The sequence below is a fragment of the Ammospiza nelsoni genome, chromosome 4 (assembly GCF_027579445.1).
Source record: "Ammospiza nelsoni isolate bAmmNel1 chromosome 4, bAmmNel1.pri, whole genome shotgun sequence".
Taxonomy (NCBI): Eukaryota; Metazoa; Chordata; class Aves; order Passeriformes; family Passerellidae; genus Ammospiza; species Ammospiza nelsoni.
The window spans coordinates 27,726,761-27,744,603 of NC_080636.1; the positions used below are offsets into that span (position 1 = coordinate 27,726,761).

Genomic DNA, 17,843 nt, shown 5'->3' on the forward strand with positions numbered 1-17,843 from the left:
TCTTGGTTGTGTCCATATTGGAGAAAGGGGGACTGAGTAGAAAGCAATCAGTCTGTTGGCAATTATGTTTGTTAGCAGGGACATTTAGATGAGCACTTTTAATCCATCTTCTTGCTGCTCAGAAGTGACAGCTAGTCATAGCATTTCTTTTAAGATCTCTGTGTGCAAATGTCACATTTTGGTTCTGCTCAGAAATTATTTAGGTTTTTTTTTTTCATTTCTTAGTAGTCTCCATCCTCTAATTCTAGACTGATGCTTCAAAACACGTAGTTTGTGGGGGCTTCTTGGGTGGTAGCGTCAAATTCAGCTAAAGCTACACCCTCAAGCTAGGCTAGAAACCAGCCAGTAACTTCTCTGTTTGATGATGAATAACACCTGATGTAGTGAATTGCTTCCATAAACCTCCCAGGCTTCATTTTCAGTCTGGTACTTCTTGTCTTAAACCAAATGCACATTGTCCATCATCTTAAACATATTCTCTCAGTCTTCCTTGGTAAGCCATAGTTTGTTGATATATAATCATTCAAGTTGTAAGTATGTTTGCAAAAAAGAAAGAAAACTTTTCTCTCTGTTTTTGGTTTTCAAATTCATTCTACTCTGTAGAGAGGGCAGATGGAATCTCAAATAAACTTTTACAGAGTGTTTGCCATCACACATTCCTTTATTTGTGTGGTTGCCAGCTTCTTAGCATTTCAAGGTCATGACATGTCATGGGCTTCAACTTTGTTGTAGAAGTGTTTACAGTACTATATGTTTGTGTGTTGTGGTTGGCTGAGATGAAATGCTATGGGAAAATTACCTTGTGAAAGATTGCATTATTATTTTCCAATCAGATGTGCTGTTTGTATGCCCAGTTTTTCTTCTAAGGAGGCTAAAATTAATCTCTGCTTTCAGGGAGCAGAGAGAAAGAGAGAAGTTGTTTGCTGCTTCCTCTGGTAGCAATGTGTGTTAATTTAGATTATGTATTTTACAGAAGTGAAAACCATAATTTAGGTGCTTTTCAACTTCCATTTGCTCATAAATTTCTTTCAAATCCTCCTGTGGGCATGAAACCTTACAGCCCTGCCACTAGCTAAAAGCAAATTACTTCTAGTGGTCTGTGAAAATCTGTTTACTGTTGTGGGAATATTTTGGACCTAAACAAGGCAAAAAATGCCCTTCATCTCCAAATAAAAAAGCAATAAGATTATTTTTAGTGCACATGATTCTTTAGTGTATCTGATATGGAATGCTACTGCACGTCTCCTGTCATGCTGCTCTTTTAGGAGAAAATTTTATGTCTCTTGGTAAGCATGCATTAGGCAATACTCAGTTTTACTGGCTGAAAGTAAAACTTTCTTTGACAAGTGCCCAATTGTACAGTTAGGGTAATCAGAAGTTCCCATGCCAGCTTGTCTGACAGATTTTTGTGTTTCTTCACAGATCCAAATGTGCTCTTCCTTGTTGATTCTCTGGTCTATGGAAAAGAAGACAGTGACATCCTGCTAGTGTGTCCACTAACAGATCCAAATGTTACAAATTTCACACTGAAAAGGTGTGATGGCAAACGTCTCCCCAAAAATATGACGTTCATTCCCAATCCCCAGAAAGGCATCGTTATAAAAAATGTGCAGAGGTCGTTCAAGGGCTGCTACCAGTGCTTGGCCAAGCACAATGGAGTTGAGAAGATATCAGAGATGATTTTTTTGAATGTGAGACCAGGTAACACAGGATTTTTGTCTTCTTGTAGAGAACCTGATTCCTAGGAGGTATAGATAAGGGCTGTGAAGCCCCACGGCTGTCCGAAGCAAAGTCGTGAGCTCAGAAAACTTGTTTTGGGCAAATTATGTCAGGGCACAGATTAATCTCGTGACAGCTGTGCCTGGAAGGTTTGGCCATGATGAGCTTTATTTTCTGTTCCTGGTGATTTCCAGGCATTTTTTAATCATTATAAGAAACTTAGATGGTGCTGTTAAATTCTGAGGGCAAACCAGCACCCTGAGGTTTGTACAGGTTTGCACAGGCAAAATTATTTCGGTGTGTGCGTGACTCCTGTGTCTGTTGCCCACAAGTGACAGTAGCAGGAACTGATTGATGGCATTGAAGAAGAAGGATTTGGTGGATAGGCAGAGCTTATGGAAGGAGGTCTTTGTCTTCATGATATTGAGTGAAGATGGTCACAACAGCAGCCGAGTGCACAGGTGATGATGGGGAATGCATTGTGGCTGAGCTGCTACATGCAGCCCTAGCTTGGCAAACCTGTTGGTGGTACCCTACACTTGACCTTCCCACAGCCTGGAGTGCCCCAGGGTTGGGTGCTTAGGTAGGTTTGGAAAGCAGGACAAGCCTGATGTCTGTCCACCAGACTTCACAGGCCAGTGTTGTCTGGGCAGTTTGGAGCCCACACTTACCCTGTGTGTCATTGCTGGGCTGGGGAGATACCCAGGAGGGAAGGGGAGGGAGCAGTTCAGCCAGCCAGGCATTTGGCATTTCCTCAGGGGCCAGTAAATGAGTTTGTTCTCCGTGTAGCTCTGGACACTTGGAATGAAGCCACTGCTGCTGCAGCTGAGGCTGCTGCTGAAAGAGGGGGAGCACGGCTCGGGCCAGCAGGCTGCTGTGGTGTTTGCTCCATGGCAGGGCCTGTGTGACCTGCCCATTCTGTTTGGAGGTGGGGCAAGAGTTTGAGGAGTGAGGGCCATCTCAAGCATGGAGTTTGCAGCGGCAAGTTTAAGTCCTTTTTTTCTGATGAATTGGAAATTCAGCATTGTCTGTCTCAGTGTTGTAGTTACTGTGCTGTAGAGTTTGGTCCTTACTGAGTTCACCAAGTAAAACTCGCACTTTCTCCTTGGCTCAACTTTTAAATGCATTGGAGATGCTTTGATGGGTAATGTTTTTGTAGTTATAACCATGGCACTCAGACCCTCAGATGTGAGCTTCTGGTACAGAAAGACTGGAGAGGCATCTGGGAAACAGGGAGCTCTGCAGGAGTACTCAGACGCACAGCAGCTATGATAGCACAGGGACTGTTTATGTACAGCCCTTCTCAAAACAATGAGGGTTTTTATAGACTTAGGGCTTTTTTTTGGATGTCCAGAGATGTTTCTGGCAGATGAGAACACAGAATGCATTCTGCACTGACATCTTTCTGTCACTTGGGTGCTGCTGAGTGCTGAGGGGGGTTTTTGTGTGAGCCTTTATATCTAAAGAGGGCAAACGTTTCTTTGTTCTCTTCTGTAGCTTCTTACAGCAACATGAGGAAAACATTATTGTTAAAGTACAAATGGCTGAGATGCGTGGGGTTTTCCTAAGTTTTGTACAGTTTACCTAAGGTAACTACAAAAGTTATGTCAGAGGCAGAAAGAGAGTCTGGAAGACCTTGTTTAATACATGCTACGGTCTGATACATTCACAGTCTGTCTTCCCGTGTAAAAGCCCTAGAGCAAAGTTAACTGGAGTATAATAAAAGAGAAAGATTTGAAGAAAGGATAAAGAAAATCGAAAAACAAGCCATGAAAGGAACACAGGAAGAGTTGAAGAGCTTTGCAGAAACAGGACACACATAGTCCTTAGATTCACTGTTGTCAACTTGACTGTTGACAAAAGACTTCCTGAAACAGAGCAGGGTACAGCTACCCCACATCTGCATGTCACCACCTGCTTCTTGGGTGATTGGGAGCCACCCCTGTAAGCAGAGATTGTGGTGCTTTCAGGCAAAAATGTGCAGAATTCCTTGAGCTGTGCCTGTCCTTCTTAGGCTCTCCATCAGGGACCTGTCAGACAGTACTTTCTGTAATGTTTTGTAATTAAAATCTGTAGTTAATGCTGGGCTGCTGTTCCTCAGTAACTGATCCTCACTGTGTTTTCAGTTCCAGAGTGCTACTTTTTAATCATTGTCACAAAATTAATAATCTCATTGATGGTTCAACATCATTCAGGTTTCTTCATGTGAGTTGCTATGCTCTAACAAGTATTATCTAACTTTTAAGTGTAATTTGAAGCAAAGTTGAAGCAGAAATTTGCTTGTTGTAAAGGAACAACTGTGTAATATGTTAAAAATTTTGAATACATCTCAGGGCCTTGATTTTATTGGAAAGTTAATTAATGACTGTTGATTTTTATCCCCCCTGGAAAAGCTGAGACTAATAAAAAGTAATAAACTTCTAAATTGTTTTCCAGTTCACAAAACTCTTCCTGTCGTCACCTTATCAAAAAGCTACGAGCTTCTCAAAGAAGGGGAAGAATTTGAAGTTACATGTGTAATCACGGATGTGGATAGCAGTGTAAAATCTAGTTGGATTCCTCACATAAGTGGGGTAAGTTCCTTTAACTCATGTATCATGTGTGCCTGAGCTCAGTACACAGACTGTCTGTAGGCATTCACATGCTTGTCTTGGGTACCTGATGCTGTGTTGATTTGGATCTGTTGCATTTACAAAGATTCAGTATCCCACAGACTGGTGAGAGGGTAGCAACTCCTGTGCCCTTGAGGATGGCTGGGAGGAAAAGCATCTGCATGGGTTTCTCTTCCCAAAAAGAAATTAAAGTTAGGCATTTCAATGTGAAGTTCAGGTGACCTCTGTTGGGCTTCCTAAATACGGAAGCGTGGAGTGCCTACACATCACATTGCAATCAATGGGAGCTGCAAATATCAACACATGGACTGCAAATTACATATTCTAGTTGTTATCATTAACAGTGAAATACCTGCTAATTAGCATGGGGTTGTGCGTGACAGGAATAGTAGTAGGCATTCATAGGAATGATTAATTCATTTAAATTACATGGTGTGCCTCACTAACTGGAAAAGCTCTGAAAAATGAACCAGTGAACTGGCTTCTGTCTGCCAGTGATAGATGAAGTTACTGACTGGCATCACCAAGTTAAATTATTGAGAGGCTCAGTGCTCCAGGAGTTTGATACTGGCAGTGCAACTATTCTGCAGAAAAGGGGCAGAGAGATCCCCTTCCCTGGTAAGCCAGTGTGCTGCCAGCTGTGCCTTTGAAATGAGCAGCAGGCATTGGGTTGTTCTTGAGAATGCTTCTTGATCTTCTGGGTATACCTTGAAATTTAAATTAATTAAAAGCCCTTGTGAAGACTTTTAGTAACTCCTACCATATACTTTCCCATGCTAATTGACAGATCTTTTACTCCTAATGTTAGTGCCCAGAATACATAATTCTCAGCCCATGTATATGGAAGAGTCCTGTGGTATTTGGATAAATCACATCTTGGGCACATAACAAACAGGAGTCCTGTTCCCTGGGGCTGGGCATGCTGTGCTTGGCAAATCCACCAGCTCTGGCAAAGCTGTTCCTGCTAAGTGCTCGCTGCTCCAGAATCCCACCCCACAGCTCTGAATGTTGAGAAGGTCTGAGTGACATGAAGGTGGCTTGATGCAGATGCAGATCTGCTTTTGTTCCTGTGCAGGAACTTCATCTGAGAATTCATTTCTTCTCTCATTCCCCTCCCTCTCCTGTGTTACAGATTGATGAAATTGAGGCCTTCCATTCATTTTTTGTACTCTATAACTTTTTATTTAATGTGTAAAAGCCACAAGGAAAGTATTTTCTCAATAAGTTTGACTTTTCTGTCCTTTCTAGTATATGGTAGGAGCTGCTGTCTTTGAAATACTGACTATCAAATTAAATTTTGTATTGAAAGAGAATGCAAAAATCTCATCTTTAAGTAGATTCAGAATTACATTTTGTAATTTTTTGTAATTTCTGAATGGATGAGAGAAAAAAAAAATGTTTTTACATGTATGACTGAAGTTATCACCACTTTGGAAAATTAGGAGACTGGCTATTAGCAAGCACATCCATACTGAATATACTTTTCTTGTGATTTTTATAAGTCAGGAGGAATCCAAATTGCATTGAGAAGCTTTAATTTGTCTAGAAGCTCTTGGAACATCCAAGAATTGCAATAATTCAATTAGAAAATCATAACAAGTCCAGGTCTGCATTTGGTTTAATCAGTGTAAATTTTATCAGTCTTTCCAACCATACCAAAAGTTCTCACAGAGACTAAAGTCAGCATCTAAAAGCATTTATTTTTTCTGTGCACATGTATAGAATCATGACATATTTAAGAGAATGAAGTTTCCAGTTTCCTTTAAGATTAAATAAATTTATATTGCTGTGGACCAAGAATCAGAGTGGGTACCAGTGGGAGGATGCTGTGTATAACCTGCTGCCAGCAGGACTCTCTGCAGCATGCCTGCAATCAGGAGACGCTTGGAACGTGGCCTTGGAACATAGAGCAACATGGTTAAAATGAGTCCCAGGATGTTAAATTCTCTCTTGTCATTCGCTGGGAAGCATTGCAACCATTAGAGAGTTGCTGAACTTCAGGCACCATTTGAAGGGTGAACCACACTTCTGAGATGCAATGACTTCATACAAGAGCTTCAGCTTCTGAGCATTAGGAAAGTCAGGACCCAGTGGTCATTTTGCATCAAGCCCTACAGTTAGAAGTACTCTTTGTGCAAATAAAACTTCCAGTTGGTTACTCGCCCTCCCACCAATACTCACCTTAGTATTGGAAATGTGGCCAGAATGAGCTGGATCTGACCTGGGGCCCACCAGCCTTGTCATCAGGTAATGGGAATGTTTGAAGAAGCTAGAGGTCTAGTTCTTTTTGTCTTGGGTTGGTCTCCTCCATTTGGCTCTCTTGGGGCAGGTGAGCGTAGTCCCAAATTCACTCTACCCCCACTCCATGTCCCTCTGCATTCTTGCCTTAGAAGGGAGCTTGAGAAGAAAAGAAAAAAAAAAAAAAAAGAAAGAGGGGAGGGGATAGGGCTTAGGAGAGGACATTATCTCCTAAAGGCAGCTGATCACACACTTGTTTTGCATGGAGAGATTCTAGTGACAGGTTTGTCGTGCTGGCTTACTATTCCAGTTTAAAGTTATGAATATTAATATGGCAAAGTTATAATTACTTCTATTTTTAATTTATCTAGGAAAGATGATGCATACACAGTGTTTTAGATGTTAATTGTTTTTTACCGACAGGGTGTTACAAGCAAAAGCAGAAATTTGCGTGATTATGGATACGAAAGGAAATTAACATTGAACATCCGTTCAGTGGGAGTTAATGATTCTGGAGAATTCACATGCCAAGCACAAAACTCTTTTGGAAAAACCAATGCCACAGTAACCTTGAAGGCTCTAGGTAAATACTTCTTGTAAAAATCTTAACATTTCTAAGAGCAGGAGATGAAAAGTTAGAACACTGGGGAGTCTTTCCTTCCTTCTCTCTCCTTTTCCCCAAACCTCAGCAAGTTAAGTAGGTTTTCTGTAAAAGTTATTGCTGACTGGTAAAATATGGGATAGCTCAGGAAGTTGTGGTGTGTATGACTGCTTTAATTTCCATAACCCTTTGCTAGTTTTTGGAAAGTGATACTAGAACAACCACCCAACAGTGTTTCTGTCCCTCTGGTTTGTCTCATCCTTCCTGGTTTAATCTAAAATTTAAACCAATTTTAACAAAGCAACTAATTTACCTGCTCCTGGTACTGTCCCTGTGCCCAAGTAATTTGGCAGTACAAGTGTGAAGCACATCTTCAATACCTGCCTTCCAAGCATGGGGAATCTCACTGACAGAGTCTCAGTGTGTTTTATGTAGAAACTGTAGTTCTCCCTCTATTTAAAATAATGCTGTGAGCAGCATCGTGGTGCACAAAGACAGCATGAAATTGTTCCGGAGGTCACCCCCTTGTTAAACCCACTATCCATCACTTCTACATGTTTTGGATCATGTCCCTAAACAGTGAGCAAACTCCCTTCCTCCTCTTGTTTAATAACAGATGTGTGTAGAGTCTGCTATATATTAACTTGGGTGGCACACAGTGCCTTTTGAATTTTAAAGCTGCTGAAACCTGCTCATTTGATAAATTGAGTACAATTAAGGACATATTGGTACAGTTAATAAGATCATTCTGGTCTGTGTAGTTGCTACAACTGTTTCAGTTCCATTCAAGGGTGTAGTAACTAAGGGAAATGTAGCTCTGGATTCTTTTTTTCCTTTTCAAATCCGTTTTTCCTTTGCACAGACACGCACTCCAGCCACACTGCTTGTTTTGCTTTCCCTGGTAACGTAAAGAAAACAGAAGTGTTTGACCTGTGTGGGTCAGATCTTCAGCAAACAGGCAGAGCTTTGAGTGCCCTTAACCTTGCTGTGCCGGTCGAGGGGGTAGGGCTCACAATGAAAGGGATGTTTTCCTCATTTTTTTACAGGAGAGACTACATTCATATGTAAAAGAGTGAAACAGTGTGAAGTATGAAAGAAAATCTTCTCCCCAAGGGGATCAATGTGAAAGCTTTTATTATAAGAGGAGGGAAGTTCTTCACTACAGAAATTCTTAGTACTACTACATATGCAAATGTAGCTTTAAAAAGGAGTGACTTAGGAAAGTCTGGGGTTTAAAATAAAGCATGGCATTATAAAAAGTAGGAAATAAAATTTTTGTTTAGTAAAATACAAAGTTTGTATTTAATAAAAAATGCCAGAGAAAAGGTGGAATCTTTCCTTTTTGAGATAGTTTTCTCTTTCCACCATCTCAAATTTGACTTAAATAAGCTCCAACTTTTGGATACCTTTCACCATTTATTGTCAAACTGACTATATTTACCTGAACTGTGCCAGCTCCCAGGGTCCTGGGAAGTGGTGTTTAGTGTGAGAGAGATCTGGGATTGCAGTATTTGCTAAATCACTGTGACATTAACATTAGCCAAAAATTTTACAAGAAATAATGTGTACTTTTTGTAAAATTTCTAATTGCTTTTTCTGTTGGGTAATTTATCTAACTGTATAAGGTACTAGAACTGCATTACAGGGACTGATAACATTATAATAAAATTTTATTTGATGGGAGTTGGGTCTGATTTTGAATATAGCTTGCATAGGGAATCCTGTGTTTATACAGAAAACTGAAAAAAGCACTGCAAAGAAACTGCAACCCTTCAGTTTCCAGATTTGAAATATTTTTCTCTTTTCTAATGATGGAGACCTTTTTAGAATATCCCTGCCTGCTGTGAATTTACTTCATCCTTTCCTCTTCAAAGCATCTGTCAAGCGCTCTGGCAGATCCATATGCTTTCACCAAGCCCCACTGGCTCTGGCTTTCCCAAGCTCGGGTGCCCAGCTGGCCACAGCAGTTTGATTACTAGAAAGTGGGAAGAAGCAGAGCTCTGAGATTGACTTTAGGTCTAAATTCAAGCTCTCAGTAAATGTGTTTCCTTGTAATTGCAATCTGCCTGTCAAACTGATGATTCCCTTATGAATTTCTGTAATAGGACTAAAAACTTGTCTTTTTAAAGTGAATCCTCAATCTGATGAGTTTATTAATGAAATTAAAACCACTACAGCAAGGATGTTGTTAGACATGATATTTTGGAACGGAATTGCGCAGTGATAAATGGTATCTGCCAAATCAAAGATTAAGACCCAGCAGCAGATGTACAGAAATGCCTTAGTTTAAGATGATTGGATCCAAGCCTGTGGACTTAGCACATTTTTCTCTAATTACAGCTTTTAATAGCTTCATTTGTAATGTTGTTCTTAATTACACTTGACAAAGAAACCTCTAATACTCTAGTATGCTGTAATAAATGATTTTAGCTTGCTTTTTTCATAATGTTTCTTTTATACCAGACAGTTAGCAAGTCAAATTTTTTGAAAAATAGAAATACCTGAGTAGAATCAAACACATGCTCGCATTTTTCCGAATGCATATAGAAGGTATTTGTCACCAGAAGATTGAATTATTGGTACTAAGGCACTCAAGGCTGCTTTAAGTTCTGTGCCTCATGCTATATATAGCTAGTAATGTTGGTTTTGGCAGGTGAGGGTTTAAGTACTGATTTGCAGATAAGGTCTCCTGTTTCACACTTGGATGTTTGATCACCAGTCTTGAAGTCATCTGAGTGTGGTTAAAGTACTCACAAACTTCTACATGGCCCTGAAGTTGTTTTTCTTCTCCTCTTATGACAATCAGCTAAAGGATTTGTCCGCTTGTTTGCGACAATGAATACCACAATAGATATAAATGCAGGACAAAATGGAAACTTAACAGTTGAATATGAGGCATATCCAAAACCAAAGGAAGAAGTCTGGATGTACATGAACGAAACATTACAGAATTCCTCAGACCATGATGTCAAGTTCAAGACTGTGGGCAATAACAGGTAATATGCTGTAGTGTCGATTTCACTCTGAAACAGCAGACTAGAGTCTGCTCTGGAAAGAGGAAAGTGGGGATGGTGAGAAAATTGTGACAATAAAAGATGTAGTACGTGTGACTTGCCACGGTAACTGGTGCAGTCTGCCGACCTATATTTGGAGCAGCACCAAGCTAACCGCACCATCTGAGGACCAGCATGCTGTTTACTCACGACTCACCTGCATTCCTGTCCAATAAGCAAAAAAGAGAATTAAGGTTGATTGTGTGCAGAAATGTCTTCACTGCCCCAGCAGACCCCAGTACTCTGGAAAAAAGCTTATGTTTTTATTTCTGCTGTGCACTGTTCTCTTCTGATCCCTTGTCTTAAAAAATCCAGTGAAGCACCTAGAACATGTGGCCTAGGTTGTGAATCTGAGTTCCTTCCTCAGTGAGAAGAGGAGCAGGTGATGATGCATGCATGGTCTGAGCCTGAGGCTCAGCTGCCACGCAGGCACACATCTGGGTGTTAGAAGTGCCAAAAAATCTGGATGTTGGAAGTTCAATGGCAATCATAATGTAAGATAAGAGTGTTTGCATGGATGTCTGCAGAAAATTCCCTCCCTATTTTCCATGCAGCAGTTGCCTGTTCAGAGCAAGTTGTGTGTGTTAGTAATGCTTAAGTTTTTTCTTTGCAGTTACACAAGTGAACTTCACCTTACACGCTTAAAAGGAACAGAAGGAGGCATTTACACATTTTTTGTGTCCAACTCTGATGCCAGCTCCTCTGTAACATTTAATGTCTATGTGAAAAGTAAGTAAAGTGAACAGTCTGAAATATTTCATTATCATAGTCATTGTATTTTATACAACATAATGTATGCACAAGATGTCACAGTGTGGTTCAGCATATGAGAGGCTTTCTGAAGTGAAGCACATGCTGGAAAACTAAATGTCAAGATATAAAAGTGCAGAGTACTCACACAAATCCACCTACTATCCAGCATGACCTTATATTCTAGCGAATGTATTCCAGAGATTACCAGAGAGCAGCTAAGCTGTTTATACAGAAGAAAAACCTGTAGCACCTGGAAACGTGATCTCAAAAATAAGTATGTATCATAGACCTTTTATAATTTGAGGTGGAGCAGGATACACAGGGATTATAATTTGCATTTTTGGCAACCAAGCTAAGCTTTTAATTGTTCTTAATTTGTTTGAGTTGGATGCAGAGTTTGAAAGCTTGTCAGGAGAATTACTCACATTTAGATGCCTTTTGGCATCTAAGTACTTCTGTATAATAGTACAAATCACCATTGTTTTAGAGAAATCTGCATAGCTTTACAAATGTGTTTGTTGTCATCTTTGGGACATGCTTGTTAAGACAGAGCACTAGCCTCAGTTCCAAATAGCATTCTTCAAGACAAAAGATAAACTTCAAAATTAATTCAATGAAACCTTCAGAAAACCCTGTGTTTAGCAGAGCCCTCCTCATAGAACATTTCATGCGCTCAGCTGACAAATATTGGCTGCTGCTAAAGGCCAGGCTTAAGGAAAATTAAACCAAGAGGGACTTTGAGCCCAGCAGGAGGAACCATATCGAAAGTAAGTGGATGTGCTGCAAATGCAGTTTTGTGTTGCTGCTATGCTTAGGCAGCAATGTGTCCTTTTCCAAGCGCAGCTTTATGTAGAGGATTGTCAAGCCTTCCACAAATGCATCAAGTCCTTGCTGTTAATTTCTGAATTCTTCTCATTTATCATTGAAGATCAACATTTGTAGCATCTCTATTAGCAGTGACATAGTTTGGATTTAGAAATGTCACTTGGGCTCCTTTCAGAACATGGTATTTCTTCCTTCATCTATGAATGTTGACACTTACATTGTGCCTTCTATTTCCTAGCTCTGATTTCTGAGATAAGGCCACTGGTGATCTCAGATCTCCTTTGTCTCATGAGTGAGCGTGGGTCACAGTCATGAGGGATACCTCTAGTGTGTCAAAGATTATTGGAGCAAAATGTTGAGCCAGAAGTTTTAATTTCTCTGAAGGAGTGGGAGAAATTGCAGGTTGCCTATAATCTGGGCACAAGGACTAAAAAACCACTATTTCACAGTTTTGGCATCATCAGGTGTCAGTTCTCAATGCAGATCTCCATGTTGCTGCTTTTGAGGCATGTGCTGCTTAATAAAAGCTGAAAATCCCTGTGAATTATGGTTAGGAAACCAGACCAGGAAGAGAGAATAGAGAAGTGGAATGGACAAGGCGAGAAGGAGCACAGACACTTTTGTTCTTCTAAATGGTTTGTCCATACAACTGGCAGCCTTCTAGTCTTTTTCTTTCTTCAACTACTGGTCTTGTCAGTAGCAAGATCAGTCTTGGGATGCTGTGGGGACATGTAAGCAGTCTCATAGAGCCCACGCTGATGTGCACTGTGGCCCTGGGTGGATTGCAGCCATGGCTGAAGCAATTGGATTTGATGCACTTGACTCAGAAAGTTTCTTTTGGCATTTTGACTAAGCTCCTGTAAACATTTTTTCATTTTGAAAAAGAGAGATTAATAGATTGGTCTGTCTAGGGGTTGTTTTTAACAACAGCAATCCCTAGAAAAGGGGTTTTTGCTGGCTTGTAAAATGCTCAGCATTTAGCTGTGAAACACAAACTGCATGGCAATGTACCATATTATTTGACATATCAGAGTAACTGCCAAAGGTGAGTCATATGTGGGTGGGTCAGATCTGATCTAATGGTGTGTCCTCACCTGACATTGTTGTCAGGGATTTTGCATAAATTGCTTAGCTGTAGCTTGTGATGTTTACATGTCTGGCTTGGGCATGTAATCAGCAGAAAATAACCGAACAGGTAAAACAGGATTCATAATCAGGAGAATGCCTTCACATAAACAAATACCGATGCTGAAGCATTTGCTAAAAGACATGACAAACCCAGTGCAGAAGTACTTGGCTTGGATTTAAACTTATTTACCAATTGCATATGCCAATCTGAAACAATACTAAATTGCTTTTTAAATTGTGTAGTAATTCATAATAAATGTATAGAGGTAAGCAGCTCTAAAATTAGGAGCCAAAAAGAAAATTACAGCTTGACAAGCAGCATACTGTACTCAATTACAATTAAGAAAGCGTGGAAATCTCCAGAGTGGCAAGGTATTGTGTATCTAGCAATTAGCAGAGGGATCTTCCAACTAGTAACTGAATTTAGTGCAAAATAATATCTCAGCTTAATTATAGTCAACAAAACATTATCTATGCAGTTAGAGCTCCTGCTGCAAAGAGAAAACTGGTCATGGTATTATAGATCCCATGAAGCCAAGCTCAGTTGTTTTCCTGTCATTGGACTATGCAGTGAACCATGAGGAATCACCATGATATTATAAAAAGATTTGTTACAATCCAGAAAATGTAGCTCCAGCAGGAAGAAGCTCTCTTTTTGTCTGGGATGACTGACAATACCTATTAAGTGTTACTTTTTAGACATTTACTTCATTAACAATGAAGGAAGGGAAACTGGCAATAGAAAGCAATTAAGTACAGAATTCCATTATACAGAACATTGAATTAAAATAGAAGTGACCTCTTATAAGTAGTTTTTGATATATTCAGAGTCAACATTAATAGAAGTTGAAAAGCAATTAATAAACTTAGTGAAATTAGAAGTTTAAGACATTTAATGCCTGATTACAGAAGGCTGTATGTATATATGCTGAGCAATATAATAAAATGTTAAATATTTAGGGAGTTAAAGTCAGAACAGTTAGCAACATCTAGTCATTAGGAGTCTGATAGCAGGAGGGGTAATTAGGCAGTGCAAGTCATAAAATCTAGCACAGTAAAATCCCTTTTAAAAAGAAGATGTGTGGTGACAGCGTGGCATGCATCTGTTTGCAAAAGCCAGGCCCTCTTTGCTCCAGCATCCCCTGAAGTACCTACAGGCGTGGTTGAGGAAGGTGCTCTGGCTGCCAGAAGGGGCTGCAGGTGCTGAGATGCATGGCCTGAGCTGGCAAAGGAGCAGCCAGTGGTGATTGCCATTGCAGCTGTCTCAGCCCCCTTGGGTACTGGTGTGGGGGGCTCTTTGCTGCCTCAAGTGAAATGCATCTCTTAATATCTCTGAGCCAGAGGGGCTTGGGAGCCCTCAGTGCTGGTGGGAGAGGCTGATCGTGCTAATTGCCACATCAAAGTGCTTCACTGGGCACATGACAGGCAGAGCTGCTCCTAGGTCAGACTTCTCAGAGGCTGCTGCAGCTCAGCTTCCTGTGGCAGCAAGGCTGGACCGCTCTGCCTGGGCTGCACAGCCTCTCATCTCCTCACTCTTGCAGGGTGAGTCCATGCGGGCTCATGGCCACGTAGACAGGCTTTTATTGTGCTAGGTTTTTACAGTGGAAAGAGCCTAACTACTATGGGCATTTTTGTTTCCCTCATTCAGCTTCAGATTAGAGACCAGCTCTGGCACTGTACTTTTTCCATGGCTTAATGCACAGATGCCTCTTATATTTGACTTCTCAGTGCTCTCATTTCTTGGGTTACATTGTGCTGTGATGTTGCCTAAAACACAGCATATAACTAAACAAATAGCACATGGGTTGTAGTTTAGCTAACTTCAATTTCACAATCCAGCCATTTTGATTGGAATTTCAGAAATGTGAATTACATGTGTTCTGTGAGCACTGAGGCTGGGTGAGATGCTGTGTGCTCTCAGAAAGTTCTTCACCAAATGAGTAATGCTGAAAATCAGTCTCAACATTTTGCAACAATGTTTGGTTCTTGGTGTTTTGTATAAAACACAACATGCAGATTTAGAAATGAAAGAACATTCAGTTCCTGCTACATGAGTCACTAGGAGGTGGTGTGTGATTGAGAATATACGTGTGCTTTGTTGACTCCAATTTAATCAGAGAGTAGAATATTCATTAAAAACTAACGCTGTGCAGTCTTCATACATGGGTTTCATCTGAAATAAATCTGTTTTCCCATTGCAGCCTATACAGCTTCACTACTTTCTAGAATTAGGAGTTCATCTTACATTTCTGTAAAGCCATATTAACTGATAATGGGCTCTTAACTTGTATCTGTCAGGTGAGCAGAATCATTGCAATGTAATCTTTCATAGTTTCTTTCATTAACTTCTGTTTGGGTGATTTTGCAAGGAAGCTAAGGTTGTTAAGGGAAGTAAGGTCTCAGTTCCATCAGAAAAAAAAAATCTTGCTGTGTTGGTGGTACTCTTGGCTGAAGCCTATGACACTGGACTAATGACTCTGAAGTCCACCTGACTGCACGTGTTTCCTTGAAACAGGGACTTCTAAACCAACTGCAGGACCAACTCCTGTGCAGGATGTGACAGAAGGCATTGGCTGGATTAATTGCTTTCTAAACTACCAGAGCAATCACAAATTCTCATTTGGAAAGCTAATACCTTCAGCCCAGATTTGGCTTCCTCTACCTGCAATGTTTCAGAAAATCAGGCAGTTGGGCAGTTCAGTATCTTATAGAGGTGTGTGTCCTCTGTTGGGAGGCTTGCACTGGTTGCCTTGCATTGTGTTTCCTTTCCTGGCTGCAGTGGTAATATTGAATACACAGGGCAGATGTAAGAGGGATGTGGTTTGACAAATTTAGTACACTCTTAACTGGGAAGAAACTGTTCTTTTTACAGATGGGTAAAGTCACACTGTGTAGGAATGGGAACATTGTTCTAAGCACACACTTCTTTGGGTTGTTTAAGCTCTTAGCTTTGGTGGTTTAGGATCCTTCATCAAATCAAATACTCAGGGGAGATGAGGTATTCTTGTAATGTCCAGCCCAAGCATTCAGTATAAGAGCTAATATTTTCACAGATGTTAGATTTTTGCAGGATACTGGTTCAGACCCAGACATCCTTGAGCATAAGAAAGTCTTGCTCACCTGAGTGATTGCATGGATTATGAGGCACACAGGTTGCTGATGTGAAGAGCAAATAGCAGTGTACATTCTGTGTTCCCCTATTGCTTTTCTATTTTGCAGCAAAATTTTGCGACTATTTTGTGACTATTGCTTTTCTTTATTGCAGCAAAGCCTGAGATTCTCACTCTGGATATACTTAGCAATGGTGTTCTCCAGTGTGTAGCTGCTGGATTCCCAGCCCCTACCATATACTGGTACTTTTGCCCAGGAACTGAGCAGAGGTAAGTTAAGTAAACAACAGTCTCCAAAGGTTGTTTTAGGTGCAACAGATCCAGTTGCTAACTACAAATTAAGAAAATGAAATTACTTGGTTACATTCAAATGTTGCATCGTGGTTTTCATGCTTTTTGGTATGGCATTATTTGCAGTATTTTGTGAGAACGCAGGGATACATTTCATTTTTCTCCTTTGTATTCTGTCCTTGAAAGGGGAATAACCAACACTTGCTGTGTAAAAGTAAAAGATAAAGTTTCTGCTGCAAGCTAGTTATGGCTTTTATCAGCTTGGCCCCAGATGACACATGTTCTGTATGCAATTTCACAGAATGGCAATCACAGAATCACTTGTGAATATGGCTGTTATAATTTGTTTTACTGTGTAATGAAGTAATTTTTCCAGACATAATGTAATTAGATTTCTGTTCACATGAAACATATGACAAGTAAACAAGTCCAGTGTTGCTATGAATGAAATTGGGTGTTTTTAAAACCAGGTGTTTATAAGAAGATTGTAGAGTTTCCCTGTGAAGTGAGTGAGCATTTGTGAAGCAAGTTTTCAGGTTTTGCTTGACTTCCCCCATGGTTATATAATACTAGCAAGTAATGGGTCTCCTTCCCACTGGAGTAATGTTTTAAATGTCTGAAATAATTATTTCCTTAATGATTTCAAATAATACCTGTTTTAAAATCTTAAATGTGTGCTCATGTAGTAAATATGTGGCATATGAAGGAGAAGCAACATCTTGAGAGAAAAGAACTGTGTGTTTTCTGACTGCATATAAGCTTCATGGTGTTCATGTATATCATGGACTTCTTTTGTGCTGTAATTAGATGATGCTTGGGAAACATTTTCAGAAGTGGGTATTATACCACAACTGCTTGATAATGAAATTGAAAATGTATGTTGAATGGTATAAAACCCATAGAGAAGTTACAGGCCTGTAGGTATGTGTAACCAAAAGCAAATGCAAAGACATCGTGGTCTCCAGTTGGGCCAGGCTAGGTGTATGTATCCATTTTTCCCACTTCATACAAGACATGAGTCACTGTGAATAGGCTGTTTCAGGGTTTAGATCTTCAGCTGAAACCCTTTGTGGACCAGAATTGTTCAGCTCTCTGTTGGTCTGGCACTCCAGGTAGCAATCCACTGCAGGTAACTGTCAGTATTTTTTCTCCAGGTGTTTTGATTCACCAACAATATCCCCCATGGATGTCAAAGTTGGTTACACAAATTCATCAGCCCCGTCGTTTGAGCGGATCCTGGTTGAAAGCACCATTAACGCCAGCATGTTCAGGAGCACTGGCACTGTGTGCTGTGAGGCCTCCAGCAACGGGGACAGGAGCTCTGCTTTCTTCAACTTTGCTATTAAAGGTAACAGCCACAGAACATGGGTGGTGTGTGGCTCTTTCTGGAAAAGGATTTTAAGTGGTTTAGCTGTGAGAAGGTTACAGTACTGTGGCTGAGCACATGATAACATACTTCGTTGCATGTTCTGCCTGTCAAAGTCTTGCTTTAATTTCTCAATGACTATTGTGG

The 17,843-nt window shown here is 40.4% G+C and overlaps 1 protein-coding gene across 1 annotated transcript in view; it reads left to right on the forward strand.

Annotated features, from left to right (window-relative positions):
• The window catches only part of KIT (KIT proto-oncogene, receptor tyrosine kinase), a 55,358-nt gene that overhangs the window by 20,703 nt on the left and 16,812 nt on the right, over positions 1-17,843 (forward strand). Inside the window, exons 3-9 of the mRNA XM_059470958.1 lie at positions 1,423-1,701; positions 4,156-4,292; positions 6,993-7,152; positions 9,977-10,166; positions 10,837-10,952; positions 16,195-16,309; positions 17,485-17,678. Of these exons, the coding sequence (XP_059326941.1) occupies positions 1,423-1,701; positions 4,156-4,292; positions 6,993-7,152; positions 9,977-10,166; positions 10,837-10,952; positions 16,195-16,309; positions 17,485-17,678 (1,191 nt within the window). The remainder of the gene's footprint in view (positions 1-1,422; positions 1,702-4,155; positions 4,293-6,992; positions 7,153-9,976; positions 10,167-10,836; positions 10,953-16,194; positions 16,310-17,484; positions 17,679-17,843) is intronic.